The 21117-nt window shown below is 56.4% G+C and overlaps 1 protein-coding gene across 1 annotated transcript; it reads left to right on the top strand.

The window, feature by feature from the left end:
* The first annotated feature begins 424 nt into the window (after positions 1–424).
* On the top strand, positions 425–18132 carry NECTIN4 (nectin cell adhesion molecule 4). Its single transcript, XM_038768429.1, has 10 exons — positions 425–450; positions 816–955; positions 3389–3742; positions 4385–4675; positions 9831–9951; positions 10417–10565; positions 10673–10826; positions 16007–16082; positions 17084–17158; positions 17911–18132. The coding sequence occupies exons 1-10, from the start codon at positions 425–427 to the stop codon at positions 18130–18132; spliced, it is 1608 nt and encodes a 535-aa protein (XP_038624357.1).
* Positions 18133–21117: the final 2985 nt, after the last annotated feature.

Here is a 21117-nt window from a genome sequence, read left to right as displayed (position 1 = left end):
TTAAAAAAGATGGGGCTAGGGGATTTTTCTCGCGGCCTCCACCGACAAGGGGATCCTTAGAAGGGGTCAACAGCCCCCTGCTCAGCCCGGGCTCCCAGAGCCTCACACCAGGTTTGCAGGGGGGGCAGCGATGGATGCCAGCTAGGGCCTCTTGAGGGGTGGAGACAGGCATGGGGTAGAGAGAGGGATACACAAAGACTGAGGCACAGAGACATGAGAGATGGGGCAGAGAGACAGTGACTGAAGGGCAGAGGTGGAGACAGCGGTCATGGGGAGAGACGGAGATATGGGGCAGAGGGGCGCAGAGTCCTGTAACAGAGAGAGACAGAGAGACAGAGCTTGAGGGGCAGGGGCAGAGACATGGGCTAGGGCTAGGGCGCTCCGGCCCCTGGGGCCAACGTGGCGGCCATGCCACCCGGCCAACATGGCGGTGCCCGAGACCCACCGCGTGTGGGAACCATTCAGGCTCACGAAGGAGGTCCCAGGTTCTTGCTGGGACCACGAGTCCCAGCGGTCCTCAGGGCAGCCGGTCCCCTTGCCCAGCCCGGGGTGTCCCCTCGTTGAGGGCCCAGAGGGGAAGGGCCTGGTTCCCGGTGTGTGGAAGGGAACCCAACAGAGGACCATCCGGGAGTCGTGTGGGTTCGGGTCAGCGCCACGGGGGGGACGGGGTCGTCCGGACTCCTGGGTCCCATCCCCTGGGCTGAAGATCCGGGCCGGAGCGGGCCGGGGAGGGGGGCCCGGCGGGACTTGAGAGGCGGGCTGGGAGCTGGCGGGGGGTGGGGGGGTTGGGTGGGGCTGTCACTGGCGGCTCTCAGGGCCCAGAATGTGAACCGGCTGGTCTGTCCCGTCCCGGGCTCCCGGCAACATTCCTGCTCCTCCCCGGCCCCCCGCCCCGCGCCCCTGCCCCTTCTGCCCAGGGCGGACACAGGACCCCTCGGGTCTGAACTGGGCTTGGGTGGGTGGTGGTGGTTCTTTTCTGGGCCTTAGTTTCCCCAGTGCAGCCCTCAAGGGGAAGTAGCACCCGATCACCCAGATTCCTACAGACCCTTCTCCCTCCACCGTGGGCCCGGGATGGAAATCTTCTGGGGGAAACTGAGGCAGCCAGGGGGAAGTCCTCAGCCCTAGCCCACCTACTCAATCCATCTCCTCCACCAGAATTCCTGCACCTCACATTCCTCTCTGGTGTAGCTTTTCTATCCCCACCAGGACCCTCAGACCCCATCTCTCCCAGTTTTTCTTGTCCTCATGATCCTCTCCCTGGATGGGAAGGGGGGAGGGTGACCCCCAACCCCGGCCCCGGCCCCCCCTTATCCACCTCTCTGCTTCCCCCTCCAACCCGGAGCCCCGATGCCGGCTCTCGGCCGGGGCCTGGATCCTGCCGTTCTCTCCGGGCCTGTGTCTCTGACCACATGTCTGTCTCTGGCTCGGACTGACCCTGCCTCTTTGGGACCCCGTATTTCAGCCTGCCCCATCTGTGTCTCTGTCTGACCCTGTCTCTCAGTCTCTGGCTCCCTCTGGCTCGTGTCTCTATTTCTCTCCCTGCCCCTCTGAGTCTCTCCGACCTAGATCTCTGTCTCTTTCTGACCTGTCTGTCTCTGACCCTGCATCTCAGTCTCTATCTCTCCCTACCCCCTGTCTTGGTATATCTCTGATCCATGTCTCTGCCCCTGCCCCTCAAGCTCTGTCTCTCTGTCTCTCTCTGCTACAGGACTCTGCACCCCTCTGCCCCATATCTCTGTCTCTCCTCATGACCGGTGTCTCCACCTCTGCCCTTCAGTCACTGTCTCTCTGCCCCATCTCTGTCCCTGTGACTCGTGTCTCTGTGCCTCAGTCTTTGTGTATCCCTCTCTCTACCCCATGCCTGTCTCCACCCCTCAGTTTCTGTCTCTCTCTGCCCCAGGCCTCTATCTCTGCCCCTCAGTCTCCCTCTCTCTCCTTCTCTCTCCCCCAGTCTTTGTCTCTGGCCCTCAGTCTCTCTCCTTCTCTCCTCCCGTCTCAGTCTTTGCCCCTAAGACTTTGTGTGTGTGTCTCTCTGCCTCATGCCTCTGTCTCTGCCTCAGGTCTCTGCCTCTGCCACTCAATCCCCATCTCTCTCTCTCTCTCTCCCGTCTCTGTCCCTTCACCAAGACTGGGTGTGTGTCTCTTTCTGCCCCATGCTTTGGTCTCTGACCTCAGTCTCTCACTCTCTCTCCTTATCTCTCCCCCCATCTCTGTCTCTGCCCCTCAGTCCCCATTTTTCTCTCCTTCTCTCCCTCCTGCCTGTGTCTCTGCCCCTAAGACTTTGTGTGTGTCTCTGTCTGCCCCATGCTTCTGTCTCTGCCCCTCAGTCTCTCTCTCTCCTCTCTCCCCCAGTCTCTGCCTCTGCCCTCAGTCTCTCTCTCTCTCCTTTTCTCTCCCCCCAGTCTCTGCCTCTGCCCCTCAGTCTCTCTCTCCCCATCTCTGTCTCTGCTCCAAGACTGTGAGTCTCTCTCTGCCCTATGCCTCGATCACTGCCCCTCAGTCTCTCTCTCTCTCCCCCATCTCTGTCTCTGTTCCAAAACTGTGTGTGTGTGTGTCTCTCTGCCCTATTCCTCAGTCTCTCTCTCTCCTTCTCTTCCCCTGGTCTCTGTCTCTGCCCCTCAGACTCTCTCTCGCTCTCCTTCTCTTCCCCAGGTCTCTGTCTCTGCCCCTCAGTCCCCATTTCTCTCTCTCTCTCTCTCTCTCTCTCTCTCTCTCTCTCTCTCTCTCTCTCTCTCTCTCTCTCTCTCTCTCTCTCTCTCTCTCTCCCCTTCCCATTTCTGTCTCTGCCCCAAGACTGTGTGTGTGTGTGTCTTTCTCTGCCCCATGCTTCTGTCTCTGCCCCTCAGTCTCTCTCTCCTTTCTCCCCCAGTCTCTGTCTCTGCCCTTCAGTCTCTCTCTCTCTCCTCTTTCCCCCCAGTCTCTGTCTCTGCTCCAAGACTGGGAGTCTCTCTCGGCCCTATGCCTCGATCTCTGCCCCTCAGTCTGTCTCTCTCCCCCCATCTCTGTCTCTGCCTCAAGACTGTGTGTGTGTCTTTCTCTGCCCCATACCTGTCTCTGCCCCCCAGTTTCTGTCTCTCTCAGCCCCAGGTCTCTGTCTCTGCCCCTCAGTCCCCATTTCTTTCTCTGTCTCTCCCTCCTGTCTCTGTCTCTGCCCCAAGACTGTGTGTGTGTGTCTTTCTCTGCCCCATACCTGTCTCTGCCCCCCAGTTTCTGTCTCTCTTGGCCCTAGGTCTCTGTCTCTCCATCCCCGTTCTCTCTCTCTCGCTCTGTCTCTCTCTCTGTCATCCTCCCCACCGTGTCTCTGCTTCCCCGTGACCCCGGCCGTGCCCCTGACAGGCGTTCTGTGCCCTCTCTTCTCTCCTCCCGTCCCCCCGTCTCCCCCTCCCAGGGCAGTGCCCGGCGGGCGAGCTGGAGGCCCCGGCGGTGGTGACCGTGGTGTTGGGGCAGGACGCGGAGCTGCCCTGCTTCTACCGGGGCGAGCCCGGCGAGCGGGTGGAGCAGGTGGCCTGGGCCCGGGTTGGGGCCGGGGAGCTGGCGCTGCTCAACGCGCAGTACGGGCTGCACGTGAGCGAGGCCTACGCCGGGCACGTGGCCCTGCCCGCCCGCCCGCAGCCCCGGGACCCGGCCGACGGCGCCGTCCTGCTGCGCAACGCCGTGCAGGCCGACGAGGGAGACTACGAGTGCCGCGTCAGCACCTTCCCGGCTGGTAGCTTCCAGGCCCGGCTCCGCCTCCGGGTGCTGGGTGAGTGTCCGGGCCCGGGGGACCCACAGTGGGGAGACCGGGGGGGTTTTCCAGGCTGGGGGGACACTGCAGGGGCAGGGAAAATGGGGCTGGGGGGACTGAGGCCGGAGGTGTGGGTCTGGGGGAGTGCGAGGGTGGGGAGACTCTTTTAGACTGTGAGCCCACTGTTGGGTAGGGACTGTCTCTATATGTTGCCAACTTGGACTTCCCAAGCGCTTAGCCCAGTGCTCTGCACATAGTAAGCGCTCAATAAATACGATTGATTGATTGATCGATTGAGACCGGGGCCTGGGATGGATGGCCGACGGGGCAAGGGAGTGTGAAGCCGCGGTGACTCGGGCCTGAGTGTGGAGCTGGGGAAAATGGACCCAGGCGCTGGAGGATGCGACCCCCGGGGAGAGCGGACCCAGGAGTCCGGGCCTGGCGGGAGAGGCGGTTAGGAGGCCGTCGACGCTTGCCCACGAGATCTTCCCCCTTTTCGACTGTGAGCCCACTGTTGGGTAGGGACTGCCTCTATATGTTGCCAATTTGTACTTCCCAAGCGCTTAGTCCAGTGCTCTGCACATAGTAAGCGCTCAATAAATACGATTGATGATGATGATGATGATGATGATGATGATGAGCGTCTCTCCGCCCCCGCAGTGCCCCCGCTGCCCACGCTGAACCCGGGGCCGCCGCTGGAGGAGGGTCAGGGCCGGACCCTGGCGGCCTCCTGCACGGCCGAGGGCAGCCCGGAGCCCACGGTGTCCTGGGAGACCCCGGTCAAGGGCTCGGCCACCAGCCGCTCGGCCGCCCGGCCCCGCTCGGCCGCCGTGACCACCGAGTTCCACCTCGTGCCCAGCCGCAGCATGAACGGGCAGCCGCTCACCTGCGTCGTGTCTCACCCCGGCCTGCCCGAGGACAAGAGGATCACCCACCGGCTCCGCGTGGCCTGTGAGTGGCGGGGACGGGCATGGGTGGGGCTGGGGGAAGCAGCCCGGCCTTTGGAGTCCGAGGTACCTATTTATTACTCTATTTATTTATTTATCTATTTTATTTGTACATCTCTATTCTATTTATTTTATTTTGTTAGTACGTTTGGTTTTGTTCTCTGTCTCCCCCTTTTAGACTGTGAGCCCACTGTTGGGTAGGGACTGTCTCTAGATGTTGCCAATTTGTACTTCCCAAGCGCTTAGTACAGTGCTCTGCACATAGTAAGCGCTCGATAAATACGATTGATGATGATGATGATGGTGGTCGTGGGTTCAAATCCCCGCCCCGCCAATCGCCAGCTGGGTGACTCTGGGCGAGTCGCTTCACTTCTCTGGGCCTCACTTCCCTCACCTGTCAAAGGGGGATGAAGACTGTGAGCCCCCCGTGGGACAACGCGATCACGTTGTAACTTCCCCAGCGCTTGGAACAGTGCTCTGCACATAGTTTAGCGCTTAATAAATGCCATCATTATTATTATTATGGGTGGGGCTGGGGGGGCGGCCGGGGGGCAACCGGGGGAGCGGGGCTTGGACAGGGGAAGCAACCAGGTCGAGCCCAAAATCCGCCAATCTCTACACTCTGAGCTCCTTGTGGGCCGGGAATGTGTCTGTTCACTGTTCTTTTGTCCTCTCCCAAGCGCTTAGTACAGTGCTTTGCACATAGTAAGCGCTCAATAAATCCGACTGAACGGGATTGGACATCCAGAGACCCTGGTTCTCATCCCGGCTCTGCCCCAAGACCTGCTGGTGGCTTTCATTCAAGTGACATTTATTCAATCGTATTTAATAATAATAATAATAATGATGGCATTTGTTAAGCGCTTACTATGTGCAAAGCACTGTTCTAAGCGCTGGGGGGGATACAAGGCAATCAGGTTGTCCCACGTGGGGCTCACAGTCATCATCCCCATTTTACAGATGAGGTAACTGAGGCTCCGAGAAGTCAAGTGGGTGCCCAAGGCCACACAGCAGACACGTGGTGGAGCCGGGATTCGAACCCATGACCTCTGACTCCAAAGCCCGGGCTCTTTCCACTGAGCCACGCTGCTTCTCATTTATTGAGCGCTTACCTTGTGCAGAGCACTGGACTAAGCGCTTGGAAGAGGACAACAGAACAATAAACTGACGTATTCCTTGCCCCCGCTGAGCTGGCAGTCTAGTGGCTGAACCTCTCTGGGCTTCCCATAAAATGGAGATAAGATCCTTCATCGTCAACGGAATTTATGGAGCGCTCATCGCGTGCGGAGCACCGGACTAAGCGCTTGGGAGAGTAGTAACAATAATAATACTTGCGGTATCTGTTAAGCGCTTTCTATGGGCCAGGCACTGTGCTAAGCGCTGGGGAGGATGAAAGCAATCAGGTTGGACACAGTCCCTGTCTCTTATGCGGCTCACGGTCTTCATTCGTATTGTTGTCTGTCTCCTCGCCTCTAGACTGGGAGCTCGTTGTGGGCAGGAAATGTGTCTGTTGTTGTATTGTCCTCTCCCAAGCACTTAGTTCATTCAATCGTATTTATTGAGCGCTTACTGTGTGCAGAGCACTGGACTAAGCGCTTGGGTAGTACAAGTTGGCCACCGTGTGCAAAGCTTAGTACAGTGCTTTGCACACAGTAAGCGCTCAATAAATACGATGGAATGGAATGAATGAATGAACTTGTTGTGGGCAGGGATTGTCACTGTTAACTGTCACATCACACTTTCCCAAGCACTTAGTCCAGTGCTCCGCGCACAGTAAGCGCTTAATAAGCACAACTGAATGAATGAATCCCCATTTTACAGACGAGGGAGCGGAGGCCCGGAGAAGCGAAGTGACTCGCCCAAGGTCACACAGCAGACAAGTGAGGGAGGCGGGATTAGAACCCAGGGCTGGGATCTAGCCACTAGGCCGTGCTGCTCCTATGAAATTCAATATGACACAACACAACAGAGTCAGTAGTTCCCTACACGTGACGATAATTGCTCACCCTCCCTCTTCGACTAGAAGCCTGAAAAGGGCAAGGACTGGGCCTCACCTGATTATTTTGGATGTATTTAGGTACCTAGAAAGCGCTTTTAAAAATACCATAATAATTAACGGCGTTTATTGAGCACTCACCGATAATGATGGTATTTGTTAAGCGCTTACCGCGCGTCGAGCACTGTTCGGAGCGCTGAGGTCGATACCAGGTAATCACGTTGGCTGCAGCCCCTGTCCCGCATGGAGGGTGGCGGAGGGGCGGGGGTCACGGTCGTCATCCCCATTTTGCAGATGAGGTCACTGAGGCCCAGAGAAGTGAAGTGACTTGCCCAGGGTCACGCAGCAGACAGGGACTTACCGTCGGCCTAGTTGATCGATGCTAATAGGAGGTGGTGGGATGGCAGAGATGGGCCATGGAGGGTGGCGGAGGGGCGGGGGTCACGGTCGTCATCCCCATTTTACAGATGAGGTCACTGAGGCCCAGAGAGGTGAAGTGACTTGCCCAGGGTCACGCAGCAGACAGGGACTTACCGTCGGCCTAATTAATCGATGCTAATAGGAGGTGGTGGGGTGGCAGAGATGGGCAACTAAGGACACAGACGGGCGCTGGTTGCAACTGGGTGGGCGTGCGGGGAGGGGGCACAGTTCTGGATATTGGGGAGTTGGGGGAGAGGAATCCGTGGACCTGGGTTCTAATCCCCCTCTAGACCAGCTCCTTGCAGGCAGGGAATGTGTCTGTTGTATTAATAACGGTAGCATTTATTAAGCGCTTACTACGTGCAAAGCGCTGTTCTAAGCGCTGGGGAAGTTAACAAGGTGATCAGGTTGTCCCACGGGGGGCTCCCAGTCTTCATCCCCATTTTCCAGATGAGGTAACTGAGGCCTAGAGAAGTGAAGTGACTTGCCCAAAGTCACACAGCTGATAAGTGGTGGAGCCGGGATTTGAACCCATGACCTCTGACTCCAAAGCCCAGGCTCTTTCCACTGAACCACGCTGCTTCTAATACTACGGTATTAGTACACCCTACTCTCCCAAACGCTTAGTACAGCGCTCTGCACGCAGTAAGCGCTCACTGAATACGGTTGGCCGACCGACTGGCTAATCTCGGCTCTGCCTCTTGCCTGCTGGGTGACCTTGGGCAAGTCACTTCACTTCTCTTTGCCTCTGTTTCCTCAACTGTAAAATGGGGATTCAAAACCTGTTCTCCTTCCTGCTTAGACTCTAAGCCCCAGATGAGTCCAACCTGATTAACCTGTACTTCCTCAGTGCCTAGGATGGTGCTTGACACGTAATAAGAGCTGAAATAACATTAAAAAAAGGGGGGGAGGGCTCCGATCAGTGATATTTATTGAGCGCTTCCCGGGTACAGATCTATCCTATTTATTTTATTTTGTTAGTATGTTTGGTTTTGTTCTCTATCTCCCCCTTTTAGACTGTGAGCCCACTGTTGGGTAGGGACTGTCTCTATATGTTGCCAATTTGTACTTCCCAAGCGCTTAGTACAGTGCTCTGCACATAGTAAGCGCTCAATAAATACAATTGATGATGATGATGATGATCGACGGCATTCGTCGAGCGCTTACCGTGTGCGGAGCACTGAGATGGAAAACGCGTCCGATCCGATTAACTCGAATCTACCTCGGTGCCTAGGACAGTCCGAGGCCATTGTTGGGTAGGGACCGTCTCTATATGTTGCCAACTTGTACTTCCCAAGCGCTTAGTACAGTGCTCTGCACGCAGTAAGCTCTCAATAAATACGATTGAACTAATGAATAATAATAATAATTAAGGTACTTGTTAAGTGCTTACTAGGGGCCAAGCACTGGACTAAGCGCCGGGGTAGATTTGAAGTAATCAGGTTGGACACAGTCCCCGCCCCGCATGGGGCTCACGCTCTCCGCCCCCATTTTCCAGATGAGGAAACTGAGGCCCAGAGAAGTGAAGCGACTTGCCCGAGGTCACACAGCGGACAAGTGAGGGAGGCGGGATTAGAACCCGGGTCTTTCTCACTCCCAGGCCCCGGGGTCTAGCCACTACGCCACGTTAAAAAAAGGGGATTCCCCAATTGGAGACATTTACTGAGCGCTTTCTGTGTGCGAGCAGTGGAGGGGGTCCAAGACAGTAGAGCTGGTAGACACCATCCCTGCCCACAAGGAGATTCATTCATTCATTCATTCGATCGTATTTATTGAGCGCTTACTGTGTGCAGAGCACTGGACTAAGCGCTTGGGAAGTCCAAGTTGGCAACATCTAGAGACGGTCCCTACCCAACAGCGGGCTCACAGTCGAGAAGGGGGAGACAGACAACAAAGCAAAACGTATTAACAAAATAAAATCAATAGAATAAATATGTACAAATAAAATAAATAGAGTAATAGATATGTACAAACATATATACACATATACAGGTGCTGTGGGGAGGGGAAGGAGGTAAGATGAGGGGATGGGAAGGGGGAGGAGGGGAAAATAAATGGAGTAATAAATACGTACAAACATATATACATATATACAGGTGCTGTGGGGAGAGGAAGGAGGTAAGATGAGGGGATGGGAAGGGGGAGGAGGGGAAAATAAATAGAGTAATAAATACGTACAAACATATATACATATATACAGGTGCTGTGGGGAGAGGAAGGAGGTAAGGTGAGGGGATGGGAAGGGAGAGGAGGGGAAAATAAATGGAGTAATAAATACATACAAACATATATACATATATACAGGTGTTGTGGGGAGAGGAAGGAGGTAAGGTGAGGGGATGGGAAGGGGGAGGAGGGGAAAATAAATAGAGTAATAAATACGTACAAACATATATACATATATACAGGTGCTGTGGGGAGAGGAAGGAGGTAAGGTGAGGGGATGGGAAGGGGGAGGAGGGGAAAATAGAGTAATAAATACGTGCAAACATGTATACATATATACAGGTGCTGTGGGGAGAGGAAGGAGGTAAGATGAGGGGGAGGAGGGGGAGAGGAAGGAAGGGGCTCAGTCTGGGAAGGCTTCCTGGAGGAGGGAGATTGCGGCCTAGAGAGGGAAGCAGACCCCCTGCCAAGCCCCAGCGGTTAGCACAGCGCTCTGCGCCCGGTAAGCGCTCAGTAAGTACGGTCGAATGAGCCGGCAGCCCCTCACTCGAGTGCCCTGTTGCTTGTGCACCCCTAGATCTGGCCGAGCCTTCCGTGTGGGGCCTGGAGGATCCCGAAGAGTGGCACGAGGGTAAAGAGGGGGCGATGCTGAAGTGCCTGGGCGAAGGGCAACCGCCCCCCTCCTTCAACTGGACCCGGTGAGGGGGGTCCCTCTGCCCAGGCTGACCGGAGGGCCGGGGCCCAGCTCTCACGCGTGGCGCCTCGTCCGCGGCTGGGCCGCGCGGCGGCACACGGGTCGGCCCGCACCCGGCACACGTGTGGCCCCACGGAGGTGCCCGGCCCACCCTGGGGGCTGCCGCATGGGACGGAGGGTGGGCGGCGGGACCGGCCGATGACAGCAGGCCGGATCTGGGCGTGGGGCAAGGCCGGTTTGGGGGTGGGGGCCGGAGGGAGGGAGGGGAGGTCAGGCTGGGCGGCTCTGCCCGTGTCCAGACCCGTCGGGGGGAGGAGGGGCACCGTGGGAACGGGCAGGCGGCTGGGGGTGACGTCACCCCCCGGGTGGAGGGAGCTGCCCGGGCACGTCGCGGCTGGTGCCCCAGGCCGGCCCGGCGCCCGTCGGCTCACCCGCCGCCTTCCCCTCCCTCTCCCCTCCCGGCCCGCAGGCCGGACGGGCCGCTGCCCACCGGGGTGCGGGCGGACAAGGGGACCCTCCTGTTCCCCGCCCTCACCCCGGACCTCGGGGGCACCTACGTCTGCCGCGTGAGCAACGCCATGGCCACCCGCGAGAGCCAGGTCGTCGTCGACGTCAAAGGTGAGAAGGCCGGGGCGGCGGGGCCCGGCGGCGGGCGGGCCGGGGGCCGGAGAGGGTGGGCGCCGTCCAACCGGGCCCGTCCGCGCCCTCTGCCCATCCGGCCCCAGTCCCCGACCCGGAAGGCCCACCGGTGGACGTGGTGTCGGCGTCGGTGGTGGCGGTGGGGGTGATCGCCGCCCTGCTCCTCTGCCTGCTCGTGGCCGCCGTGGTGCTCATGTCCCTCTACCACCGGCGGAAGACCCAGAGGCTCTCGCAGAAATAGTGAGTGGGGGGCGAGGACGGGGGGCACGGACGGGGCGGGGGCCCGGGGAGCCCCTCTGCCACGGAAACTCGCCGTAGGCGGGGGATTCATTCGTTCATTCAATCATATTTATTGAGCGCTTACTGTGTGCAGAGCACTGGACTAATCAATCAATCAATCAATCGTATTTATTGAGCGCTTACTATGTGCAGAGCACTGTACTAAGCGCTTGGGAAGTACAAATTGGCAATACGTAGAGACGGTCCCTACCCAACAGTGGGCTCACAGTCTAAAAGGGGGCTCACAGTCTAAAAGCGGGCTCACAGTCTAAAAAAGTGGGCTCACAGACTAAGCGCTTGGGAAGTCCAAGTTGGCAACATCTAGAGACGGTCCCTATCCAACAGCGGGCTCACAGTCTAGAAGGGGGAGACAGACAACAAAACAAAACGTATTAACAAAATAAAATAAATAGAATAAATATGTACAAATAAAATAAATAAATAGACAAATCCATACAAACATATATACATATATACAGGTGCTGTGGGGAGGGGAAGGAGGTAAGGCGGGGGGGGAGGGGGAGAGGAAGGACGGGGCTCAGTCTGGGAAGGCCTCCTGGAGGAGGTGAGCTCTCAGTAGGCTCAGTGGAAAGAGCCCGGGCTTTGGAGTCGGGGGTCACGGGTTCAAATTCCGGCTCTGCCGATTGTCAGCTGTGTGACTTTGGGCGAGTCGCTTCACTTCTCTGTGCCTCAGTGACCTCATCTGGAAAATGGGGATGAAGCCTGTGAGCCCCCCGTGGGACACCCTGCTCACCTTGTAAACCCTCCAGCACTTAGAACAGGGCTTTGCACAGAGTAAGCGCTTAATAGTATGTTTGGTTTTGTTCTCTGTCTCCCCCTTTTAGACTGTGAGCCCACTGTTGGGTAGGGACTGTCTCTATATGTTGCCAATTTGGACTTCCCAAGCGCTTAGTACAGTGCCCTGCACATAGTAAGCGCTCAATAAATACGATCGATGATGATGATGATAAATGCCATTATTATTATTAACGCTGCAGTAGGAAACCTGGGGTCCGCGGCCCCCTGCGGGGCGTGAAGTTGGAAAGGTGGGGATCCGGTGAAAGGCCAGAGGCAGCACGGCCTAATGGACAGAGATGTGTCTCTTTAATAATAATCAGAATAATGATGGTATTTGTTAAGCGCCTACTAGGTGCCAAGTAAGCACCGGGGGCGATCCAAGGTCATGGGATTGTCCCGCATGAGGCTCACAGTCTTCATCCCCGTTTCACAGAGGAGGCCACTGAGGCTCAGAGAAGTAAAGTGACTCACCCAAAGTCACACAGCGTGGCTCAGTGAAAAGAGCTCGGGCCTTGGAGTCGGAGGTCGTGGGTTCAAATCCCGGCTCCGCCAATTGTCAGCCGGGTGACTTTGGGCAAGTCACTTCACTTCTCTGAGCCTCAGTTACCTCCCCTGTAAACCGGGGATGAGGACTGGGAGCCCCCCGTGGGACAACCTGATCACCTTGTAACCTCCCCGGCGCTTAGAACAGGGCTTTGCACATAGTAAGCGCTTAACAAATGCCATTATAAGTGGCGGAGCCGGGATTAGAACCCATGGCTTCTGGCTCCCAAGCCCGGACTCTTTCCACTGAGCCACGCCGCTTCTCTATTGTTCTTTATTGTTCTATCGTACACTCCCGAGAGCTTAGTACAGTGCTTTGCACATGGTAAGTGCTCAATAAATACAATTGAATGAACAGAGCTCCTTGCGGGCAGGGAATGCGTCTGCTTATTGTTCTGTCGGACTCCCCCAAGCACTTAGTACAGTGCTCCGCACACAGTAAGCGCTCAATAAATACGATTGATGATGATGTATATATGCTTGTACATATCTATTACTCTATTTATTTATTTATTTTACTTGTACATATCTATTCTATTTATTTTATTTTGTTAGCGTGTTTGGTTTTGTTCTCTGTCTTGCCCTTTTAGACTGTGAGCCCACTGTTGGGTAGGGACTGTCTCTGTATGTTGCCGATTTGTACTTCCCAAGCGCTCAGTCCAGTGCTCTGCACATAGTAAGCGCTCAATAAATACGATTGATTATGATGATGATGATGATGATGATGATGATGATGATGATGATGCTCTGCACACGGTAAGTGCTCAATAAATGCAATCGAATGAACGGCGCTCCTTGCGGGCAGGGAACGCGTCTGTTCATTGTTCCATTGGACTGTCCTAAGCGCTTAGGACAGTGCTCTGCACACTGTAAGCGCTCAATAAATACGATTGACTGACTGACTTCCCTTTGCCTCTTCGCCCTCTCCCTTCTGCGCCCCCGTGACTTGCTCCCTTCCTTCATTTCCCTCCTCCCAACCCCACGGCCCTTAGGTCCATCTCCGTCATTTCTTTATTTCTATTCCTGTCTCCCTCCCACCTCCAGACTGTAAGATCACTGTGGGCAGGGAGGTGTCTGCTATAGTGGACTCTCCCAAGCGCTTAGGACAGTGCTCTGCACGCAATAAGTGCTCAATAAATAGGACTCGATGAAGGGATGAAAGCTCCGACCTGGAGGTTGGGGGGCCTGGGTTCTAATCCCAGCTCCGCCACGAGTCACTTCAGACAGTCAGTCGGGGGTATTTATTGAGCGTTTACTGTGTGCAGAACATCGGAGGGGAGGGACGATAGAACAATATAACAGACACATTCCCTGCCCACAACAAGTTTACAGTCTAGAGGGGAGGCTTCACTGGTCTGGGCCTCAGTTTCCTCCTCTGTAAATTGGGGATTCGATCCCGGCTCATTCATTCACTCAGTGGTATTGATTGAGCGTTTACTGTGTGCAGAACACCGGATTACGCAGTTGGGAGGGGACGATAGAACAATATAACAGACACATTCCCTGCCCACAACGAGCTTACAGTCTAGAGGGGAGGCTTCGCCGGTCTGGGCCTCAGTTTCCTCCTCTGTAAATTGGGGATTCGATTCCGGCTCATTCATTCACTCAGTGGTATTGATTGAGTGTTTACTGTGTGCAGAACACCGGATTATGCAGTTGGGAGGGGACGATAGAACAATATAACAGACACATTCCCTGCCCACAATGAGCTTACAGTCTAGAGGGGAGGCTTCACCGGTCTGGACCTCAGTTTCCTCATCTGTAAATTGGGGATTCGATCCCGGCTCCTTCATTCACTCAGTGGTATTGATTGAGCGCTTACTGTGTGCAGAACACCGGATTACGCAGTTGGGAGGGGACGATAGAACAACATAACAGACACATTCCCTGCCCACAACGAGCTTACAGTCTAGAGGGGAGGCTTTGCCGGTCTGGGCCTCAGTTTCCTCATCTGTAAATTGGGGATTCGATCCCGGCTCCTTCATTCACTCAGTGGTATTGATTGAGCGCTTACTGTGTGCAGAACACCGGATTACGCAGTTGGGAGGGGACGATAGAACAACATAACAGACACATTCCCTGCCCACAACGAGCTTACAGTCTAGAGGGGAGGCTTTGCCGGTCTGGGCCTCAGTTTCCTCATCTGTAAATTGGGGATTCGATCCCGGCTCATTCATTCACTCAGTGGTATTGATTGAGCGTTTACTGTGTGCAGAACACCGGATTACGCAGTTGGGAGGGGACGATAGAACAATATAACAGACACATTCCCTGCCCACAACGAGCTTACAGTCTAGAGGGGAGGCTTCACCGGTCTGGGCCTCAGTTTCCTCATCTGTAAATTGGGGATTCGATCCCGGCTCATTCATTCACTCAGTGGTATTGATTGAGCGTTTACTGTGTGCAGAACACCGGATTACGCAGTTGGGAGGGGACGATAGAACAATATAACAGACACATTCCCTGCCCACAACGAGCTTACAGTCTAGAGGGGAGGCTTCACCGGTCTGGGCCTCAGTTTCCTCATCTGTAAATTGGGGATTCGATCCCGGCTCATTCATTCACTCAGTGGTATTGATTGAGCATTTACTGTGTGCAGAACACCGGATTACGCAGTTGGGAGGGGACGATAGAACGATATAACAGACACATTCCCAGCCCACAACGAGCTTACAGTCTAGAGGGGAGGCTTCGCCGGTCTGGGCCTCAGTTTCCTCATCTGTAAATTGGGGATTCGATCCCGGCTCATTCATTCACTCAGTGGCATTTATTGAGTGCTTACTGTGCGCAGACCACTGGACCGAGCACTTGGGAAAGGACAATAAAACAATACAAGGGACACATTCCCTGCCCACAACGAGTTTACAGTCTAGAGGGGAGGCTTCGCCGGTCTGGGCCTCAGTTTCCTCATCTGTAAATTGGGGATTCGATCCCGGTTCCTTCATTCACTCAGTGGTATTTATTGAGTGCTTACTGTGCGCAGACCACTGGACCGAGCACTTGGGAAAGGAAAATTAAACAATATAAGGGACACATTCCCTGCCCACAACGAGCTTACAGTCTAGAGGGGAGGCTTTGCTGGTCTGGGCCTCAGTTTCCTCATCTGTAAATTGGGGATTCGATCCCGGCTCCTTCATTCACTCAGTGGTATTTATTGAGTGCTTACTGCGCGCAGACCACTGGACCGAGCACTTGGGAAAGGACAATAAAACAATATCTTAACTTCTCTGATCCTCAGTTCCCTCATCTGTAAAACGGGGATTAAGACTGTGAGCCCCCCATGGGACAACCTGATCACCTTGTATTCCCCCCCCCAGCGCTTAGAACAGTGCTTTGCACATAGTAAGCGCTTAACAAATGCCATCATTATTATTATTATTATAAGAGACACATTCCCTGCCCACAACGAGCTTACAGTCTAGAGGGGGACTTTGCCGGTCTGGGCCTCAGTTTCCCCATCTGCAAAATGGGGAATTCAATCCCTCTTCTCCCTCCTACTTAGACTGTGAGCCCCAAGTGGGACAGGGATGGGGTCAGACCTGATTGTCTTGTCTCCCACCCCCCAGTGCTTAGCACATAGTAAGTGCTCAACAAGTACCTTAAATTGTACTGGGCGGGGGGAGGCCCACCTGTGCTCACACAAACACACACACACACAGACACACAAATGAACAAGTCCCTCTCGGGCTGGGGACCCCTCCGGGGGGGACCAGAAGAGAGATGTCTCTCACCACCCTCACCCTGACGGTATCTCTCTCCGTCTCTCCGACGGTATCTCTCTCCGTCTCTCCGTCCGGCAGCGAGGAGGAGCTGACCCTGACGAGGGAGAACTCCATCCGCCGGCTGCATTCCCACCACTCGGACCCCCGGACCCAGGTGAGTGACCAGCAGGCCCAGGGGAAAGGGGGGGGGGTGGTGTCCCTCCTCTCCCCTCATTCATTTCCATTCATTCAATCGTATTTATTGAGCGCTTACTGTGTGCAGAGCACTGGACTAAGCGCTTGGGAAGGACACGTCGGCAACCTAGAGAGACGGTCCCTACCCGACAACGGGTTCCCGGGCTAGAAGGGGGAGACAGACAACAAAACAAAACATGTGGACAGGAGTCAAGTCGTCAGAACAAATGGAATTAAAGCTAAATGCACATCATTGACTAAATAAATAGAATAGTAAATATGGACAAGTAAAATAGAGTAATAAATCTGCGCAAACATATATACAGGTCAAGTCGTCAGAACAAATAGAATTAAAGCTAAATGCACATCATTGACTAAATAAATAGAATAGTAAATATGGACAAGTAAAATAGAGTCATAAATCTGCACAGACATATATACAGGTGCTGTGGGGAGGGGAAGGAGGTAGGGCGGTGGGGATGGGGAGGAGGAGAGGCTAGACTGTGAGCCCACTGTTGGGTTGCGTAGGGACCATCTCTATATGTTGCCAACTTGTACTTCCCAAGCGCTTAGTACAGTGCTCTGCACACGGTAAGCGCTCAATAAATACGATTGATTGATTAATTGATTGATTGATCCCCCTTTTAGACTGTGAGCCCACTATTGGGTAGGGACTGTCTCTATATGTTGCCAACTTGTACTTCCCAAGCGCTTAGTACAGTGCTCTGCACACAGTAAGCGCTCAATAAATACGATTGATGATGATGATGATGATTGATTGATTGATTGATTGATTGAAAAAGGGGGCTCGGTGTGGGAAGGCCTCTTGGAGGAGGTGAGCTCTCAGTAGGGCTTTGAAGGGAGGAAGAGAGCTCCCGGGGCCTGCGGTGGGAGAGCCGAGGCCGGTGGTGGCCGTCCTCCCCCGGGGTGGACAGGTCAGCGGCCAGAGCCCTGCCATGACCGGCCCCTTCGGGTCCTCAGCAGGAGGAGAGCGTCGGGCTGAGAGCCGACGGTCACCCGGACAGTCTCAAGGACAACAGCAGCTGCTCCGTCATGGTGAGGCCCGGCCTTGTCCCGTGGGGTGGCTCCCCGGGACCCGCTGCAGGGGTCCTCACCCCCCCCGCCCCGGCCCCCGTCATTCCCACCCCATTCCTCTGCCTTGCTCCCTTGTTGGTGTTCCCCACCGCCAAATGGCCGAGCCTGAGGCCTAGCCCACCGCTTCTGTGTTACCAGCCAAGGTGCCCCCCTCGCCCTCTCTCTGAGCCCCCCCCCAGCATCCCAAGCCCAGGACCCCCATTCCCAACTCCCCTCTGCCCCGGACTCCTTATCCGTCTTGGCCCTGAAGCCAAGCCCCCCTGCCCCTCCCATTTCCTGCCCAGGTCCCCTGCCCTTCTATAATAATAATGACATTTATTAAGCGCTTACTCTGTGCAGAGCACTGTTCTAAGCACTGGGGCGGATACAAGGTGATCAGGTTGTCCCACGGGGGGGGGGGGGCTCACAGTCTTCATCCCCATTTTCCAGATGAGGTAACTGAGGCCCAGAGAAGTGGAGTGACTTGCCCAGAGTCACCCAGCTGACAGTTGGCGGAGCCGGGATTTGAACCCATGACCGTTGACTCCAAAGCCCGGGCTCTTTCTGCTTCTAGGCCCAGGCCCCTTCCCTGCCCTCCTCCTTCCCCTCCCGACCCCCAGCCCCAGCCCTGGACCCCCAACCCTTCCCCCGCCCGGGCTTCCCTGCCCCATCCGGGCCCACCCCCGAGCGGTAACCCGGACCTCCCCCTCGCCCCGCGGCGACTGTGCCAGCAGAGCGAGGAGCCCGAGGGCCGCAGCTACTCCACGCTGACCACGGTGCGGGAGATCGAGACGCAGACGGAGCTGCTGGCGCGGGCGGAGGACGACGAGGAGCAGCCGCGCGACGCGGGCATCAAGCAGGCCATGAGCCACTTCGTGCAGGAGAACGGGACGCTGCGGGCCAAGCCCACCACGGGGAACGGGATCTACATCAACGGGCGGGGCCACCTGGTCTGAGCCCCGGGGCCCGGCCGGCTCGGGGGGCGAGGGAGGAGGGAGGGCGACGCTGAGGAGGGACCCCCGCCTCCCACCCTGCCACCTGCTGAGGTCCGGGGCACCCACGGGCTCACCCCCATCCCCGCTCTGGGGGGCGGCACGTGTTGAGTGTGAGTGGGTCGGACCCCCCCCAGCCCCCCGCCCCGAGCTGGGCTGTATTTATGGGGAGGGGGGCGAGGGGATAAGCCGAGAGGGGCCCTCCACCCCCTCCCCCGAAGCCCCCCGGCCCGGCGTTGAGTGCATGCGTGCGTGGGTTTGTGTGCGCCGGTGTGTCCCTCCCCTCGGTGGGTCCCCCGGGACCCCGGAGCAGTATTAGGCGAGGCGGAGGGGGGTCGGGGGGTCGGGGGCGGCGCCGGTGGGAGGCGGCGAGGCGGAGCATCCTCCGAGGGATGCTCTCCGGGGTTACCATGGCAACCGGCCTCCGCGAGCCTGGACCAGCGCTGCCCCGGACCGGCGCTGCCCCCTGGCGGCCGCCGGGGGCGAGGCGCCTTGCGCATCCCAGGAGCAAGGCCTGGGCGGTGGGAGGGAGGGGGGGAACAGTATTCCCGGCTCCCTGCACCCCCTTTCCCGCCCCCAAATCCCGATTTCCAGCTGTGCCCGAAGAGGGCTCCGCCCGCCCCGGGGGCTTCCGGGAGCGGGAGCCCGGCCGCAGAGCTCGGGAGGAATGGAAGGGCAGCCGACCCCCGTCCCTGGGATGGGGAGGGGGATAATAAGCAGAATAATAATGATAATGGTATTTGTTAAGCGCTTACTATGTGCAGAGCACTGTTCTAAGCGCTGAGCACTGTTCTATGGGGCCCAGACCCCTCCCCACCCCTCTGGGATCTCCCTCCGGCCGGACCCCTGCAGCTGTTGGGGGGAAACCAACCCGTGCTGGCTTCCCTGGGAAGACCCCCTGAGATGGGGACGGGGAAAGGCGTGTGTGCATGGGTGCGTGTGTGTGTGTGTGAGAGTGTGTGTGTGTGTGTGTGTGTGTGTACACACGTGTACAGCCAACCCCCCCCACCCCGTGCCCCCACCAGGAGGGTGTACACTGGTTAACCCCACTCTGTAGCGGACAATGTCAGGAAGGTTCTTGGCGCGGGGCACCGGCCTAGATCATGTAAATACCATGTACATAGCGCCCTATACATACGTGTACATAGCTGTACAGGCACACGCGGGACCTCGTCTCCCCATCCACACGGCTCTTTTTTGTAAATAAATCCCTCGCTGACCACTCCCTGCTGAGCCCGCCTCGTTCCTTCCGCCTTCCCCTTTCCTCCCCACTGACCCCAGACTCTCATCCCAGGCTAGGTCCGTAGCGTCCTCTCCCAAGCGTTTAGCATGGTGCTTTGCACACACCGTATGCAGTCGGGAAATACGATTGAACGAACGGTCTGCCTGGGAGGGAGGGGGGAGAGAGAGAAAGAGAATTCCCCCCTCCCATAAGCAGCTTGGCCTAGTGGCTAGAGCCCGGGCCTGGGAATCAGAAGGACCTGGTTTCTAGTCCCCGCTCTTCCACTTGTCTGTTGGGTGACCTTGGGTAAGTCACTTCACTTCTCTGGGCCTCAGTGACCTCACCTGTAAAATGGGGATGAAGAGTGTCAGCCCCACTGTCAGGGGGACGGGACTGTGTCCAGCCTGATTTGCTCCTATTGCAAGCCAATGGATTGCGTTGCTTGGTTTTGCTTAACAAAAACCGCAATTATTATTATTGTATCCACCCCAGCGCTTAGAACAGCATCTGGTGCATAGTATTCATTTAACAAATACTGCCATTATTATTATTATTAAAATAGGGCTTAATAATAATAATGACATTTGTTCGTTCATTCATTCAATCATATTTATTGAGCACCTACTGTGTGCAGAGGACTGTCCTAAGCGCTTGGGAAGTACAAGTCGGCAACATATAGAGACGGTCCCTACCCAACAACGGGCTCACAGTCTAGAAGGACTTTTGTTCTTGTTTGTTAAGCGCTCACTATGAGGCTCGTTGCGAGACGGGGATTGTGTCCAAACAGATTAGACTTTTAGACTGTGAGCCCACTGTTGGGTAGGGACTGTCTCTACATGTTGCCGATTTGTACTTCCCAAGGGCTTAGTACAGTGCTCTGCACATAGTAAGCGCTCAATAAATACGATGGATAAATACAATTGATGATGATTAGCCTGCATCTCTCCCAGTGCTTAGTATAGTGCCCGGCACGTAGTCGGCGCTTAACAAGTACCGAAATTATTGTTGTTATTATTTTTATTGTTGTTCTAATAACCGCGGGGCAGAGGAATTAGCAGCCCCGGGACCTCTGGCCGTCGGGGGCTTGGGACATCCGAGCCCGTCCGAGCTTGGGACTTCTACTGCCCAGGTCCGAGTGGTGGTCCACGGGCCCGGCTGAGCCCCAAAGCCTCTTCGGAGGCCAGAGCCGTTCCCGCCGCACGTCCCCACCCTCCCCGCCCGGCCAGGCCCCGTCCCACAGTCCGTTCATTCATTCAATCGTATTTATTGAGCGCTTACTGTGTGCAGAGCGCTGGACTAAGCGCTTGGGAAGCCCAAGCCTGGGGAAACGGTAGCCCCCCGTCCGTCCCCGCGGCCAACGGACTGAGGACGGGCCTCGTCTCCCCCGAACCGATGCCTCGCCCCACCCCAGCGCCCTGTGGTTGAAGAGATGCTTAACAGGAAGCGGTACGAAGACTGAGAGACTTCCTCTCTCCCCCTCTCTAGGCCTCTACCTCCCCACGCACACACCCACTGTGCCCTCCCCACTCCTCACCCTCCACGGCCAAGAGGGGCGAAGGAAGAGAAAAGGGAGAGGCCGCGAGCTGCATCTCACGTCCGGGGCCCGCGATCTTTTCCTCCTCCACCCCCCCTCCATCACCACTTCCGCGTGGCGCCGGGCACCGGGGTTCGGGCTGGGAGCCGCCCGCCCCCCGACCCGTCCCGGAGTCCGGCCCCCCACCGCCAGG

This window comes from Tachyglossus aculeatus, chromosome Y4 (genome assembly GCF_015852505.1).
Source record: "Tachyglossus aculeatus isolate mTacAcu1 chromosome Y4, mTacAcu1.pri, whole genome shotgun sequence".
In the NCBI taxonomy this organism is placed as follows: Eukaryota; Metazoa; Chordata; class Mammalia; order Monotremata; family Tachyglossidae; genus Tachyglossus; species Tachyglossus aculeatus.
The sequence above is the reverse complement of the archived record's forward strand: the minus strand, read 5'-3'. Positions and strand labels throughout refer to the sequence as shown.